Below are 18,205 nucleotides of genomic sequence, written 5' to 3'. Positions count from 1 at the left end.
TGCATACTTCTTCCACCACTGTAGAGCTATATCTACTGGCAGGGTTGCAGGGAGAATAATGACTGGCTGATGCAACACACAGATGGTTTTGTTTCCCAAAAGACTCGGGTATATTTACTGGCAAATATCACATTGGATTGCCCCTGGACCCCTGGTAGAGAGCTCTCGACAGCTCTATGCATAATCCATTGATAAATTACATGCTATTGATCCTTGTAGCCTTGTCGAGAGCCACATGTGAATGCTCCAACACTGATAAGGCAGTTAAAAAACACTGTATTCTGTCAGTGATGGCTCCTGTCCGCTAGTCAATTGCAGTTTAAGCAACCCTATTTGAAAGGAAAGAGCTTCTCTAATTTGCAAAACGTCAATGGTGATTGAGGTCTTCCCCCAAATCAATGCAACTGTCACATGCAGGCGTTTCAGAGAGCACTTGAAATCCCAAAGGATTTGCATCTGAAAACAGTTATCCTGTCAGCTGATTTTTTATGTATGCTCTGGCTGCTGTGGCACGGTATACTTTATAAGCTCAAAAGAGCAGACACACACAAATACTGTAGGTTCAAACAGAGCTCACACACCATTGCACTGCCAGGCAGGAAAAACACACCCAAACAGCATCACTCGCCAAACACCATCTCGAGGGAAATACAGACAAAATGAAATTGAAGCTAATGAAACACCAAAGTTCCACTCTTTCATTTCCACATGTAAAATCAACAGGTATTTTACCAAGAACACCCGAGGCCAACACTGCACTCTAATAATTTAGTCTCCCTATAAAGGTCCACACTGTGCAGGCTGATATAATGGTTATATATTACTATCTGTTGTTAGCAACCGTTCTGATGCACCCTCAGGCCCGGCTGTAATAACACAGCTGAAGGACAAGGAATGAATCCCGATGACAGTTCATTATGTATACTGTGAGAGAGCACACTGGACCCTGACATCCCAGAGATCCACTGGTACACACTAACACACATGCCCAGAGAAGCACGTATGAACGTGAGTACTGAATTTAATATAATTTAAAAGGATCAGTTCACTTTAAGCACCCTTGGATCTTGTGAAAGGTGCTTTATTTATCCAAGCTATTATCATTATTATTATTATTTACCACTGTCTAACTATGAAGACAGGTTTGGTCTAATTTGGCCAAAACAAACATCATAACTAACTACATTTACTATAATGGCTTTTGCTTCTATATGTATTTTATTGTGGTGTACAATTTTGAGTTAGTCTTTCATTTTATGCTACTTAGTAGTTCAACTTTACAACATTTCCAAGGGATTGTCGTACCCATCATTTTGCTTCATTTATTTGACAGCTTTAATTACCAGTTGCTTAGCTGATAAAATTTCACACACAAAACATATAATCAGCTCATGAAATAGGACATTTTGTCATAGCAAAAAATAAAGAAGTTATGATTAGCTCGACTAGTGAAAACAGTAAAATGCTACTTTAACTAAACATTAATTCATAATAAACCACTTGCATAACTAGTTTTTCCAGCCTGCTCTCATCATAGACTGTATAAATAATGGACGTAGCGTCTGTGATGTTACCCATTGGTACATGGACTGCCATTTTGAGGCCTTGGGTTCGGCATTTTGGCCATCACGAGGTTGGGTTTTTGGAGCCAGAAGTGACTATATATGAACGAGAGACTGGTGCTGTGGAGCAGCAAGACTCACAGACAGCCTGTCACTAAAGTGGCATCGCCCTGAATATGCATGACTTTGGGCCTTTTATTAAGAACAAAGGTTACGCATATTTTTTTTAGCTTTACTAAGGGAAAGAATGTAAATACTTCTTCTGCCTCTACCCTAAAACAAAGGAGGCAAATGGGTTTTCCTGGTGATGCCAACTATATTAATCTCTTAGTTAAAATAATCAACAACAAATGAGAAAAAATGATGTAACAGGGGCACAAAAACATTAAAATAATTGTATCTACATGGCTTGATACCACTAGAAGTAACTGAGAAAAAATAAACACTGCAGAAGAAGGACCACTGTGTTTTTCTCTCCCTTCTCTTGCAGCTCAAGCTGGCGTGCGGTGACTCCCTGTCTACTTCTCACTGCTCTTCAGCAGCATGCCTATCTACATTAGAGCCCTCACATGGGCATGCAGTCCAAACAGAGCCTCGTGCCACCAGCCTCCGGGGAAAGCAAGACAGCCATGTGAGCAGTGCACCTCCTGTGCTTTGTAAGTTGGCAGCACATTGGACAAAGTTTATTGTGTTTTATTAATCTTTCTGCATGCATGTGGTTGTTACCCTTAACTATGGAAACAGCGGGACCAAGACACTGAAAATGTGTGTATCCATGTGCAGAGCTTGGTATGCTTGTGGCATAAGCATGGCTATGTGGGTCTGTTGGTCTACCACTTTGGTCCAGACCAAAGACTGTATAGAAGATGTGGACATAGACTGTGAGGTCATGCATTGGTTTGTGGGCTGCCCTTCTGAAGCCTTGAGTTTGGCGTTTTGGTCATCTCCATCTTGTTTTTGTTTGGAGCCAGAAGTCACCATATTGACAAGACGGTGCGGCCGTGACAGAGCGAGGGGCAGATCTGACTGAGAACCCAGAGACATCACCTTAGTTTCACTTGTTAATCAAAAGGTAGCCCGCCTCAAAGCATACCCTTTTTATTTATTTATATAATTTACTCTAAAAGGGATTAGAATTTATAAGATTAACATCATGATATGCTGAAGAGGACTTGAAGCTGGCAACTTAGACCAGGAAATCATCAGGAAACCGTTTACTGAGGTCATAAACCAAGTGAGATATATGGTAATTTTCTCATTGAGTTATACAACCAGTCGAGTCGCCCCCTGCTGACTATTAGAACGAATGCAGGTTTAAGGCACATCCACACTGGCTTCACTTTTCAGACATGTAGATCAACCGAAACTGCCAAAATAAATGGTGGCATTGTATATTTCTGCAAGCCATGGATATGTAACATTTGACGTTTTAATAAAACAGATATGTTGAAACTTTGCTTCTGAACAATGTTGTGATTAACGTGGTTATAGGTACAAAAACCACTTGGTTATGGTTAAGAAAAGATCATGTTATGGTTCAAAATACCCTGTCGATTGCAGCTGGAAATGCCGCTGTGTTGCTAAAAACCACTAGGTTTGGTCGCACAAATGTCACTGGAAACGCTTTAATATCTTGCTAATAAAAAATCAGTTTTGTTGTTTCTTGGTCTTCAACAGTGGTCTACATCTTGGAAGCCACCTCACCATCCACAATCCCCTCCACCTTCCAATGACAAAGTCAGCTCATATACATGAAATCAAAATTGTCTTTATGGAAACGTTTATATAATAGGCGTGAAACATACAAACGTAAAGTAACCGTGGTTTGCAGAAACATGCAATGCCAAAATTTCTTTTAGCAACTGCATTGCAGAGATAAACCTTTGGTCCTGACAGGAATTTCTCGAAAACTAGCGGACAGATTGCCATGAAATTGAGACACCCATGGTCCCCAGAGGATGATTCACACTGACTTTGGTGATCTCCTGAGTTTTCATATAGTATTATCATGAGTCTGACATTTGTGGTTTTAAGAGAAATTTCTTGACAGCCATTGTCAAGCTACTTTGCGTTTTGCATAGTCTTAGCAAATGTTAGTATGCCAACATGCTAAACTAGGATGTTGAGCATTAACATTAAACCTTCTAAACATGAGCCAGTTAACACTGCCATTGTGAGAATGCTAGCAAGCTGTTGTTCACATATATCCAAAGAACAGCTGTGCTTTACAGTGCAGCCTCACAAAGCTGCCAGCATGGCTGTAGCCGCTTTGTCTCGCTACCTTCTGTTTGCTACTTTTTTCCTAAAAAATGCTGCATCTTTTATGTGTTACAAGGGAATTCTCCCTGACAAGTAGATCCACAGGATTAGTCTTAAGTGCAATATCATTTCTAAGGTGCAATGTGATTTTAGAGCTGTGCGGGGAAAGTGTTGAGAAAGCGATAAAACAGAGAACAAAGCACACAACCCAGGTCTAAGAGGAACCACAACAACATGCCTCCTTTTGAAGCAGCAGACACTCTTGCAGGCAGCACTGAAGGCAGCCTTTTAACAAATTCACTTAACTCATTTAGCAGGATTTGAGTAGCTGTGGGAAGAGAATTTTCCTGGTAAACAGATCATATTTAAAAGGCAAAATTCTTACTGATCTATACAGACGTTTTGTGCTCGTATGAAATTTTCCACCATGAAAGCAGACTTGGATGTTATTTAGTCATATAGCACAAAAGTCTTCTATGGCTGAGTGACTTTGTAATTCAGGCTCTGTCCAGAATGCTCCATGGATCACAGACCACTGAGTTGAAACAACTACAAAAACTACAATTAGCCCTGTGATAGTGCTTTTCAGCCCACACTGATCATTTTCTGCTGAAGCAACGGGGACATTTTTTTTTTCTTGCTTTTTGGATGGATGAGTGAGAGACCGACCAGCAGCCAGCAGAGACCTCCTCATGCTTCTCCACTCATCCCCGTAAGAGGATCGGACGTAATGGGGTTTCCTCTTCTCTGGCTCCTTCTGCTCGCCAGATAAACTGCAGAAAACTTTCAACAAAGTCTAAGAGTGCTATTCTTGTCACATTTTACAGTCATATCGACAATACGTTTTGAAGGAACGCTGATGTGACCTCAATGTGAGCGGAGCTAAGCTTTTAAGCAGGTGCCCTCTTCCCCCTCCCAATGCAGTGGGAAAAAATGAGGGTAATAGCCTCACTGGGAGAGCCGATCTGCTGCAATCGTCAAGCAAAGACCTCAAACCAAAACCTAAATGAGGGATGGCACCTCATTAAAGATGCTGAAAGGATATTTACCAGCTACAATCATAACACAAACTAGAATAGGTCTGAAAACAAATGAAGAATGGAATAAGAATGTACCAGCTGTGTTTTCATTGAGAAACATTTATTCATATAGCATGCTATTATGTGTCTGAATAATAAACCGCACCATCCCCCTAGGCCTGTGGGAATAGCCAAGACCTTAATATCAGGCGTGCATGGTTTCTCATATTCTCCCCGTGGCAGGCAGCTGACCTGATGACCTCATGTCAGGCGCAATGACAACTTGTTTGACACAGGGATATTTTATTCATTCTATTAATATTGCATCACTTGTACACTCTGAGTCGTGTTTGTGTGTGTGAAAATATATACCTGCTTCACTGAACATGAGAGCAACACCGCTCCCTCTCAACACTGTTTCTCCTCAAAAGGCCAAAAGGACGAGAATTTGAAAAATCAGGCTGTCAGGCTACATTTCTGTGTTGTTATGAGTCTAATTATGGTCTCTGCAGGTCTGAATTATGGCTAGGCAGTATGTAGCAAATTGGCTTGTTTTTTTATTTTTTTAACATGGGAGGGCGACAAGCAAATTAACAAGAAATAGCCCAAAACCTTGCAAAAATGTGCAAAAACTTACAAGGAAATGAACTGAAAATAATCTTAAGAAAAGAAAAGGGAAAAAACAAAACAAAACAAAAAAAACAAGAAAATAATCTCAAGGAAGTGCTGAAAATGATTTATTTTTTATTTCTTTTGTAACAATTTTACACATATGATTGAGAAAATTAGAAATACAGTTTTCTGTACATTTGTCCCTCATTTTTTAAATATATTACAACACCACCAGCTAATTATCCAATAATTTCCTTGTCATTGTATTTTAGAGGTTTAAATGCTAGTGAAATGCATCTCAATGCGGCACAAGAAAAGTGATCTTGATTCAGATGTAAAGGGGTTAAATACCTCAGTGTAAATGTTGCAAGGATATTTTAGGGATTACACTGGTAATGTGGATATAATGTGTGCAAATGGTAAACTGACTTGTACTTGTATGGCGCTTTTCTAGTCGTTCGACCACTCACTCAATGGCACAGCCATCAGGAGCAATTTGGGGTTCAGTATCTTGCCCAGGGGCACTTTGATGTGTTGAGATCGTGATCGAACCGCCAACCTTCTGGCAAGTGGACGACCTGCTCTACCTCCACAGCAGCAAATAAGGCAAATATGCATTTACAGACTTAGTCAAATATGCTAGAATAGTCTGGTAAGATCAGAAAATTACATCATATTAATGTAATGCAGCCTTTAAAACCAGGACGACACTTAGAATATTACAACGTTAAAATCTAAGGTGATATCTAGTCTCATATCACAGTATCATTATAATATTGATATATTGCCCAGCAATAGTCTGGAGTCTCTCATTTGCCAATATCCTAATTCAAATACATTTTATCGTCTTTATTTCTCCCAATTCCAACGTTAAATCTACATGTTATTGCTTAATCCTGGCACTCAAACTCAGACTGCTGCTGCTGTTCTGTCCAACAAGATCACTTCAATTAAATGCATTCATCTGCATCTACTGCCACATTTGCTTCTGAATTGATCTTGCCTTATTCACTTCTCACAGGGTTCAACCTGATTGAACTCTGACCTGAGAGACAGAGAGACTCATCGGCCCACAGCCAATTTGAAAGAGTAGGTGGGATTGACCTGTCCTTAAGTACATATTGATTGTCTGTATTCCTGTTTTTGTAACTGCATGCTTAAAGAGCACGAGCAGTAGAAGAAGAGGGTTCATGCAGTGTGACTGTCCATTAGTGCAAGGACAGGCATAGAGGAAAAACAAGGAGTACAAAGTCAATAAAAAATGGAAGTTTCTAAACTTGTGGAATGCTATTCTTAGCCTGTTAGCCACTCTAACACCTGCAGATTACGCTTGTGACCCTGCCTGCATTATTTTCTGGTCCCACCTGCTTTTTGCCACAGCATGAGTAAATTCCACCCTGCCAATTCTGGTCTTATCGGGTCATAAGTCAGCATCTGATTAAATAGGTGGAAGTAAAACCAGCAGGGCTTTCAGTACCAGCGATAAGAAGTGCGAATCACTGGACCATGGATAATGTATTCAGCATATCCACAGGAATAATAAAAGTACAACATATTCTTTATAAGTTTCTAGATCCTCTGTTTATTCTCGTATGCATTTATGCTTTAGGGTTTGTTATTTTTTACTTACTTTTACTAGGCAGTATTACATTTATTAGCACTGTAACACCTTACAAGTATTATATAAAAACATTTATTTATTTATTTAGTTATAGAATATGTTTAGATGCAGTACTGTAGTTTTGCAGGTTTTCAAAACTATTTCTAACTTTATGCTTCTATATTCAAAGTACCTACAGCTAATAGGCAACTTAGACCTAAGACTTTTTAAGACATTTTTAATGTGTAAATTTAAGACCAATAGGGACAATTTTGCCTAAATGTTGTAATATAAAATAGAATATTTCTTATGGTAGCGATGAGGGTAGAATATACTGTAAAATACTTGCTGTTTTTTGGCGTTTTTTTAAATTTTGTTTGTTTGATTTTTTGTCAGTTTTGTGTTTTTTACTCTACATGTGGGATGCCACTGCCTTTTTTCCCATCTATCCAGCTTTGAAAAACCGTCTGCCTAAAATACACCGAGCCTTGTGTGCATTGCCTTTAACGGTTTTCAGCAATGCTGCAAAATCTTGGTTAGACAGCCATTTTTTGTTGAATTTGCACTTCCCCATGTCGTCCAGGGTACAGTGACAGATCCTCCACCTGTGAGCATACCGGCTAGATTCTAGATCATATGAGTGTAGTTGGTTTCGATATCCTAATGTGACATTAGTGCAAGAGGCATTCAATAAGTCATTTAAAAAAATTAAAATTAAAATAGCTGTTACCAATTATTGAGATTTTGTAATGCAATGTCAGAAAGAAAATGAGTCATAAAATCGCACCTCCCATGTCACAGCAGTTTTAAGACTTAAGAAAAGCTGATCTAAGACATTTTATTACCAATAAAGGGCTTTTTTTCCTAGATTAATTACTTAAATGCCTTTTTAAGGATCTGTGGGGGCCCTGGTATTTGCATAAGTTTGATGAACAAGATCAATTGTTCTACAAAACCAGCACAAATATGTTGACTGATGATTCATCAGCTCTAAAAGACTGTCAGGCATTTTTGTTATTTGCTAGTGTTATTAGACCATAAAATACATGTCTTTGTGTATTCATTGTTTTGAGAGAGCAGACCTGCTTTTCCAGAGTTGTGTATTTAGTGTTTTGTTTTTGTGTTCTGCATGGAAAATAATAAGACAAAAGAAAAAACCCCCGCACTGTGCTGTCTTGTCCCCAATACTTCTTTTATTCTACAAGGACGTGGCAATGTTTCAGAAACAAATTGTCTCCCTCAGGGACTCAGGTGCTCTGCTTTTAGTGTAATGTTGGTGTGATATTCACATAGGTGCAGTACATTCATTCCCACTGCTTTAACAATTGGACATGCTGTCATCATGTGTTTTATCAATGGCCAAATTCACACATGATGTGTGAAGTGTCATCACAGCTCATCTATAAGTGTGCTCACAACCGCACTCTAACATGATGTCATGTCCATGCAGAATAAAAGGAAAATTTGGAACACAATAGAAGTGTGTGGGTATTTTTTGTCGCAAATTATTGTTACCCAGCTACTGCCATTTTTTTTATGTGCTTTTTTTTAAAGTATACAGTTTGTCTTCCATTTGATTATTGGGGCAAAATCAAACTTAAATCAAAACCCCTTGGAAAGCCAGACCGATAGACTCGTATGACTCATATTCTAATATTCAGTAATTCCCTTGTTCTATTGTGAATATTTCACGACTCCAGAGAGATGGATGGTGAAGGTTTGACGGTTTATTCCATATTCCATATTCAGCCAAGTTTTCAATTTCCTCTTACAAGATAAATCCCACTGAGCCTTCCTCAACCTATCTTCCTCTGTTCTTGTATGATATATATTATATAGTATAGAGTCATTTGACTAACTGCTAACACTTAATAAAAAAGTCTTCACAAACAAGCTGCTAAATTCAAGAAATTAATGTGATAAATTATAAATGCAACAGCTTCTAAATAAGTTAAGTTATATGTCAAAGGAGTACTTTACTGTATTTTCATTTGTATGTCATCAGTCACCCCATGTTACTTTGATTTTGTGAATTTGTGAAGTCTTCACATGCCTCCACAGTGAACACAAAAATTCCAAAATTGAGAAATTCTTGATAAACTGGAGTAAACAAACTCTAAAACAAATATATACAGTATAATCCAAGTCTCACTTATATGGGGTTAAATACTTAACCCAGTTCTTTTAAGGCTACCGACTGAATTACGTTGGTACAACCAAGTACCAGTTCACCTTAAATTGTGAAGTGCAAAATGCTAGTACCTGGGAGCGAATTTGGGTAAGAGCACCAGGTAAAGACAAGGGGTGGAGGTGCCACAAAGCACTACGAAGCCGAGACGTTGGACATGTAGCTCTGTGACCGCTCCATTGGGCTGCTCCTTCTACTTCCCAGTGAGCAAAATCTACACTGCAGCACCAAAGTGCTGCGATAGTTTAGGAATCTGGTCTATTTTCGTTTCTACATCATTTTAGTAATAGCACACACATACACGCACACAAGCAGAAAGACAGACAGCCTATGTGTATGATTAGAGATGAGCTGAGGAGCAGAATTGCTTTATACTCTACTATATCACCCCTGCAGCTTGTTTAAAAATTACATTTTTATTGTTACAAAGAAAGTAAAGTATTGAGAGAAAAAAGTACTATCGGGTTATGGTATGGAATTACAGGTTCACATCTCAATGGTACCCAAACCTACATTTATCCAGTCGTGCATTCAGCACTTTCTCCATGAACTCTGCTCAATGAAAACAGGCATGCTACTTGTACATGAGGGTATTTTAAATAGTAGGACTTTAGCCAAAATGCATGTTTGGGAAGTCCATATGACTGGATGAATAAGACTTGAATTAAACCGTACAAGTTGTGTGAGAGTTTGTAAACAGATATTTTCATGCAGTTTAGTTGTTGTTAAACGCTGACTTCTTTTTACTTCAATAGACAAAGAATTTTCAAGGTTTTTGTTCTCTTTAGTCACTGTGGAAGTAAAGCAAAGTTTTCTTCACAAATTCCTCAGAGTAAGTAATTGATATACAAATAATCATTTTGGGTTGAAGTATTCCTAAAACTATGATGCTGAAACTTAGAACTGCCAGGTTAGATGAGAGGGTGAAAGAACTTTCTTTGTTGTCCATGTTTCACATCCTTGTGAAAAAGCTATAATGTATTGAGTGGTGTCTCTGTGTTTCAAATGCCATCTAGCAAGTGACGGAGAGAAAGTACAAGAGTCAAAACCTCTAGAGTGGATCATAAAATATCCATGAGGGAGTTGTGTTTTCATTTTTCAGCAATAGTAATGGAGGTCTTGTGCGTGCATATATGTGTGCATGAGTATAAAATCATATAGTGCATACTTGACACACCAACCATGCCCCCATATGATGGGGCTGAAAACAATGCAGAGATGGGACTAATTGACCTGCACCACTGTGTGAATCAATGCACAAATAGCAACAGTGCTGAGAAAAACAGACATAATTAACCTTTGCCATTCTGTGTCACTTTGAGAGCTCGTTATGTAACACGCGCAGAGAGCCTTCATATTCCTTCGGTGTCTGTCTTTACCACTGTCGGCTGAATAGATCACACTGCAAGGCTTCAATCTCCTTCAAATCAATCACAGTGATGATTCTGTGAAAAACGAGAGATAAAAAGCCGACCGAAGCCTGTCAGGGCTATGAGAGCAGAGGACGTCAATGCCTCACTTAGACAGCCAGTCTGAAGGGGCCGCTTCCCCAGACACGAGGACAAGACGGAGTTCACCTGTATTCAATACTAAGTTTTGCCTCGGTCTTTGAGAAAAGAGATGCGACAGAGAATTGCGAGCTACACTCCCTGATGTAAATGTCATCTGGATAAAAATCAATTTCATGATTCATTCAAGAGGCCGGGACTTACAAACGGACAAAGTTGCCCGCTCCTTTCAACTACAGTGTTGTCCTCCCCGTGAGTGACTGGGCGCTCATGAGCTAGACAGCGACGGGTTGGGTGATTTTTCAAAAGGTACACAGCATCATAGCTCCTGGTAACAATTCAAAAAGTTTGGCTGATTGATTTTTTTTCCTCCTGTGGCATTGTTGCTTCTCATTTCCAACACAGCATGAAAGGCAGTGAAATAAAAACATCTTAGCAGCAAATCGGCCTCACCATGGCAACAGTATTGATCAACCCTCCTAGGTCCTCAGAAAAATCTATCCCTCATGTCAATTTCCCAGCATTAACAGTTCAGCAGCTACTCATGTCCTGAATAGACAGCCATGATTTTTAGCATACAGCAATAAAATCTACAATCACTATTTAGCTGCCCTGATGATTCATTTATCACAGGGGTGAGAAACAAAATGACCTGGTGATATTCACTCAGAACAAAGAGGGAAGTGGGCTAAGAGGACAGCTCAGAGTGAGGTCATTGACCGAAAGGTCCAAGTGTAAAGATTTAACTTAAAAGTCTATTAGATTGCTTAGTTATGGACCACATCCCATAATCTATGTGAAAATGTAATTTAGATCGACAAGGACAACAAATTGAACACTTTCTGTGGAGCTGACGTTTGCTTTGATTTGAGAAAAAAATCCCTGCTTCGCTTCATTAATTAAAACTGAACAGGTGTTCTCTCAAGCTTTTGACGCTTTTGACTGGAATCATTTGATACTTGATGGATTGCAGTTGCAAACAATCTCAGAAACGTGTAATGGCTGCCACACACTAATCAAACGCTGTAAGACTAATGAGGGTAGATGGGCTGGGAGCTCTCATTTCTGGTAAGTATTGATTATACAGTATCATACGGCCTCACATATAATTTATTATCAGTGCCATCATCACCACCAGTACCATAGTAAAAAAATAAGCGCTGAAGGGCAATTAGGCGTGTGCAGATCTGACTTTGGTTATTAAACCCACCTTTCTGGAAATAAGAAATGCAGACACGACAACAGCTGTCAAATCCACAGATTCCTCACCCTTGAGCGCCTGGGCAACTTTGCACATTGTCTACACCTACACACCCCCATTTCACACCTTCACCCTTTTTTCCTCCAATTAGCTCTCAGTCTTGGACCGGTTCTTGGAACCTTGCTGTCAAGTGAACAAGCCCACGTTTCCACCAGATTTGAGATCAAGGATGTGTCATCAATGTTGGGTGCTGCACAATGCACAACAGAAGTCTTGGGACTTTCTTGAAAAAAGATTCTACAGAGTTTTGCCCAAATAAATAAATTTGATCACAAACAGTAGTAAGATGGCAGATTACACTGGTTACCTGCAAAGTGTTTGATCTGTTATAATATTTTTTTATGCAAAAAACAAGCATGGACAATCTATTAATGAGCCCACTGCACACAATTTTTTTCCAATAATTTCTCACTGGCCTACTCCATCTTCTCCTTCCAATCTATAAAATACGACACGCCCACATATGTTGTCAAAGTTCACACTTTGGGTCAAGGAAAACCTGATGGCTTTGGTTTGAGCTGGAAAGCAACTTTTTCGAGATCTGAACCAGTCTATTGAAATGCTCCAAACGATTCAAAATAAGATGTGGGAACCAGAACAGAACTCGATCTCTGTTGTTGGAAGAGGAATATCAGGTACGTTCAAACTGCATGGAAATCAGATTTGTTTCTCGTATCAGATCTTTACGTCAGACTGCCTGCACTGTTATTTGCAAGTTAACAGATCATATATGTGTGTCCAGATGGAATCAACCTGTCTGCATGGGTTGCTGTGGTAACAGCGTGGCATCAGTAACCATGTAGCTAAGCTGGTGACGCATCTTTCTAACAGGGAAGCATGTGAAAACAACACCAACAATAACTGCTTTCAAAATGGAAATTGATAAATAATCACAATGAGACATTCAGTGTTGGATTTATCATCATGGAATTATCAAAGTCCCCCAAATGACTCGACAGTTTAAGCCTGGATTAGAAAGCTTCTCAAAGGGATACGCTTGCACTGGAGCCCTTGTTGGAACTGCACAACAGTGAACGTTAGCTTGAAACAATTCAGAGGTATTAAACAGAGGTAACGTTATTTCGTAAGCTTCATCGCTGACCCAAGAGTTAACTTCAAAAGTGTCCAGTATGTTTTTTCTCATCAGTGCTTTTCAGCACTTGATGGCAAGGCAGACTCGCACACAGCTCAGCTGCAAAAGCTCTGCTACAGCAGAACAGTGACGTTACACAAATGACACCCTGAAATCCAATTTGACGACCACACTGAGATGTATCTGTAGTAATACGATCAGAATCAGATTTCAAACTGCCTCAAAATGTGGGTTGGATGTTATCGATGCGTTTGGAAAAAAATGCATGTGTTTTTTTTGTGTAGTCCAGACTCTCTAAACTCGGTATGGAAATGGATTTTGGGCTGGCAGTCTGAACAAGGCCTTAGAGGCATGCTGGAACACCTGGTGTGAGGAGGAAAGAGGAGAGAAAATTAAGGAATCGCCTTTCTCCCCTTGAACCGTATGAATTTCCCAAATGCATACCTAATTTTACACAGCTTGCATGAAAAAAAAAGAAAAAAAAGGAAGTCTTACAACTCTTGCATTCTGCAACAAATAACGAGTGTGTTGAGGATGCTTCAAAGTATCACTGGAGGGTTTTACCAACTTGAAATAATAAAATATTTATTTGTTAACTCAGCCTACAAAGGGTGGGTAGGAACCGAAGCAGGGCAGAAGGTTGTGGTTTGGACCATCAGTCTAACTGTCCAGCCAATGGAGCCCAAAAACCCCAGAGGACGACAAAAAAAAGTGTTGCATGTGTAAGTGTGTATATGCGTGAGAACAAAAGGAAGGGGGGGGGGTTAAAAGCATGTTAAGTACTTTGATGCTCTTACAGTTGCAGTTAAACAGCTACTTACAGACAGAGCCCATGGTTTTTCTAACTGAACTAAAAGAAAACACAAGATGACAAGACTGTGAGTTACAGTCTGCGACTACAAATCATTAGCACCAACACTGCTGCTCTGATGATTCTCGCCGCCATCCTCACGCCACAAAAACTGTATAGAAGCCTGCACATTTTCAAAAAACTTCCACATGGTATTTCAAGTAATTAGATATTTTGCTATGAAGATGTGTTTTAAATAATTAATCTGCTGTATTGCTGCCCTGCTGTGCTTCCCATTCCACTGCAGCACCAGCAGTGGGCAAACAGTCGACTCCCAGCCAACAGGAATAGAGATGTGTTCCCATAAAGCCGTGCTAACTCATTTTGAAATTAGTGGTGCAAATTCATTTCATTTACTCGCAGCCATCGAGCTCAATTAGGGCGCAAAGAGTTTGAAACAAGCTCATTTCCAAGAAGGGGGCCCCCTGCAGATAAAAGCGGAGCCAACTCCACCATGAATCAAGGCTTTCAGGTTCTAAACAATTCATAAAAATGCCTGCAGTCTCCCCTGTACAAGAGGCTCATATAATCATGTGCAATCACATGAAGCGGGGCCTGTTATTCTCAGGAGGGGGTTGTTGAGTTTGGGTGTGATTGTGTCAGGCTGTCAGTGCCCACTCATCCAGACTCTGGAGTGAGACTGGAACAGACGGGAGCTGTTCTTTCAGCACCACCAGGGACAAGCAACAGCACACTCAGCTGTCTCATCCACACTGTGTAGTGGAGGGGAAAACTACCCAAACTTACATCACCTTTCTTTTGTTCCAATATTTTTTATGGTGGTGAAAAGTCTGAATGAAAATTTATCATAACAATGGTCTTTTTTTTTTTTTTTTGAAGTGGAGCAAATGCACAAATACAAGACTTTGCAAAGCCACCATAGATTTATTGTTTTAGCAAAGCTGAAATATCAATATAATATATTTATGCCTCAATTTCTTTATTAAGAAAAGAATATGGAGAACGTGAACAATGCATCAAAACAGCAAAAAGTTAGAACAAAATGGCTTCTTCACACTGAAGTCAATATTTAGTGTGAAACATGAAATCTTTTTAGCCTGTTGAAGTTGTTCTATTCTGAAAAAAATGCGTTTTTGATATTTCAGTAAAGAGACTACTAAGAGATGACTGTGTATTATTATTATTATAGCCTTGCTAAAATAGCAAAGTTTAGACTTTTGCGCAGTACTGTATTTGATACCCCCTTAAAATGCTTTTCTTTTTTTGTTTTGTTAATAACTGTTTTCCCCTGTGAGATGGGGCTTTTTGTTGTTGTGCCATCCCTGTTTTCATCTGCTTCACTGGGTGGGTAGCAATGAGGCGCAACACTTTCACTCCTCCCTAAAAAGCGGATTATCACCACAAGCTTGCACACACTGCTGCATCAGTAAAGAAAAAAAAATTAAAGCCATAAAACTATCGCTCACGCTCAAACACTTGCCTGAAAGAGGCGTAGGATGTTGGCAACCATAATCGATACTGAGCTCGCCGAGGCTCCGATGACTCCCACCACTTTTTCAGGCTTGACAAACACTGGTGGCTCCCCATTTGTGCATCTCACGTCGGAGGTGTCCTTCGTGATCAGGGCTTGAACAAAAGTTAAAGATTGCTCCAGCGCGTAAGTATCCCTCGAACAAGTGTCCAGCACCCGGGCGCCTAAGGTGATGTTGGGTAAGAGTTGGTCGTCCTGGTTAATTTGGTCCAAAGCGTACATCATGGCCTCAAGCCGCTGGATGCCGTTTTCACGCTTGAGGTCCCCGCACGGCGTGCCGTCGGCGCCTCGGGCGTGCACCGGGAAGAGTCCACCGAGGGTCAGGTGCCCCTCAGTCCGGATTGAATGGGGCGCATAAGTCTCCTGAGGCAGCGCGAAATCTACCACAGTCCTCATGAGCCAAAACGCTCTCCATATCAGCTTGACGCACAAACCAGGACGAGCCATGATCAACTTTTAGGGAACAAAGGAGTCTACAATCCGCCGATAGATAAAAACAGAGAGGAAGTTTTGTTAAAACGAACCCATTCTTGTCAGCATGGAGGAGATTCAACAAGCTGAGCTGAAGAACCAAGACGCAGTAGATGGCTCAGACAAACTGCGCCCATCGCTTTGCTGCCAGGAGTGAGCGGTGCAGCTTGTTGAATAGTGAAGCTCCTGACGGTAATTCAGTTCCCCTCGGATAGAGAGCCTCCATCCATTAGTCAGAAAATATCAGTAAGAGATGATCATCCGCCGCAGATGAACTGGCCTAATTTTGTCCATTTATGCTAAATCCAAAGCGCGAAACAGCATTGAAACCGCAGCTGGGGATCTTCACAACCTAAAGCGGCGATTCGACCAAACAACATATAGTGAATTTTAAGCGATTATCTCTTAAAATCAATACTTAGAACCGGCAGAAGTGGGTGACATTCTTCTTGCAACTCCACGGGAGCGCAGGGATGGCTCGGTCGGCTGTGGTGTCTGTCTCCCCGGGGTGCATATCATCTCCACAGTCTCCAGGAAAAAAAGCAAAGAAAGAAAGAAAACGAATAGTATGCTGCTCAAATGAGCGGAAGGCTAAGAAAAATCCAGCTAATTAAAGCCCCGGCTCTTTCTCGGTCTCCGCAACCGCTCGCATTTATACAAAATGAATGAGTCACAGCGAGGGATTCACTGTGTGCGCCGAGTTTTCAGCCCCCTTTCCTTGCGAGACGTCATTCAGCTGGCCAGAGAAAAAAAAAAGAGGAGCATCACTTCATGGCAAGGTTTTCAGGAAGTTGTCTTGAGACAGTTCAAGGAAGGTAAACAAGGCGAGCAAATGCACTTAAAGGCTAGACTTGAATAGTAAGACAATTGTTCCTCTGAGTGCCTCTCAGTGCGCATTCATAATCTCTTTCTCTCCCCTCCCTCTTTTATCCCCCTCAAACACACACATACACACAAATAAACACACGCAAAAGTCACAGAGTGTTTTCTTTCCTCCTTTCTTTTGACGTTGGCGGTGGCAGGCACGAAACAAAGATCTGTGGCATTATGAAAACCCAGCAGAGCTGCAGGTATGGGGGCTATAGAGTGACTCTCCTGAAATAGTTTTGGATTCATTACTGATGCACCTTTAAAACGGAGGAGGGACAGAGAGAGAGAGGGAGGGAGTGAGGCAGAGAGAGAGAACAGACACGTTTGGAGGGGTCCAGGCTGGTCTCCCAGGCAACCCTTCTTCAGAAGACACTCCTGATTCATCCTGTGCACCCCGCACGCGCTCTCTCACACACACACACACACACACACACACACACACACACACACACACACACACACACGCCTCACGCTGGCACGCACGGCTGGCACGCAGACTGGTGAGAATTAACCACACCTTTAGGAGCAAGGAGCCCTCACATCTTCCTGACCAAACACTATCATCACCAAACTATTTAATTGCACAGATGGTGCTCTTACAAACAAGCAGATTATGATAATTTGCTTTCATTGGGCATACATTAGCCAGGGACTCACTTGGCAATTTGTGGCATTAATTAAAAAAAAAGGTAGCTTCTGCGTGTAATTAAATATCATAATAAAGAAAAAAAAATTTTTAGGCTCTGCTAATGACTGCTGCATTTGTTCAGTGAGAGAAAAGGTGCCGACTGAGCGCTCTGTGGATACATAATTCATGTATAAGCCTTCATTTTCAAGTAACCTTAGAAACTGTCCATTTCTAAACCAGCCGCCACACATCCAACAATAGCATCCACGGGGCTGCTGTTGCTGAGAAATCACAGCAGCACCCTGGGAAGCAGTCAAACAGGAAACAGTAAATGGATTAGAGGATGAGTCAGTTAAGTTGCTTGATCATTGAGTAATAAACAGCCTCTGAGAGTTGCTTTATCGTGAAAATGATTATGAGGCACAGAATCCCATTTTATGAACATGTTCGTTCCATTCGTTTCTGTTCAATTAAAAGATTAGGAAAGGCGATGTAGCTCTAATTGAAACATGTCCTATTGACATTACAGGCTTGGACGGACAAATTTCTAATTAATTAAATTGAATAGAGATTAATTCAAGCCTAATCCTGCCATGTAGTGTATTTGTCTCCATTAGCCGCACTGATTTTGCATGAATATCACACAATTGGCAAATCGTGCACGTCCGACTCCCAAGCATGTCACTGTGGATCCGGGTGCACAAACTGCACGCCGAGGCCAAAATTCATGAGCTGCACCAAAAATACATTTAAGGACAGTGTGTGGGAACTGCTGGGAAGAGGCTGCTGAGG

The 18,205-nt window shown here is 40.7% G+C and overlaps 1 protein-coding gene across 1 annotated transcript in view; it reads right to left on the bottom strand.

Moving 5' to 3' along the window:
- LOC121947349 (metabotropic glutamate receptor 7-like) overlaps positions 1–15,891 on the bottom strand; it is a 133,252-nt gene extending 117,361 nt beyond the window's left edge. Inside the window, exon 1 of the mRNA XM_042492355.1 lies at positions 15,394–15,891. Coding sequence (XP_042348289.1) covers positions 15,394–15,891 — 498 coding nt within the window. The remainder of the gene's footprint in view (positions 1–15,393) is intronic.
- Positions 15,892–18,205: the final 2,314 nt, after the last annotated feature.

The sequence above is a fragment of the Plectropomus leopardus genome, chromosome 8 (assembly GCF_008729295.1).
Source record: "Plectropomus leopardus isolate mb chromosome 8, YSFRI_Pleo_2.0, whole genome shotgun sequence".
Classification (NCBI taxonomy): domain Eukaryota; kingdom Metazoa; phylum Chordata; class Actinopteri; order Perciformes; family Serranidae; genus Plectropomus; species Plectropomus leopardus.
The sequence above is the reverse complement of the archived record's forward strand: the minus strand, read 5'-3'. Positions and strand labels throughout refer to the sequence as shown.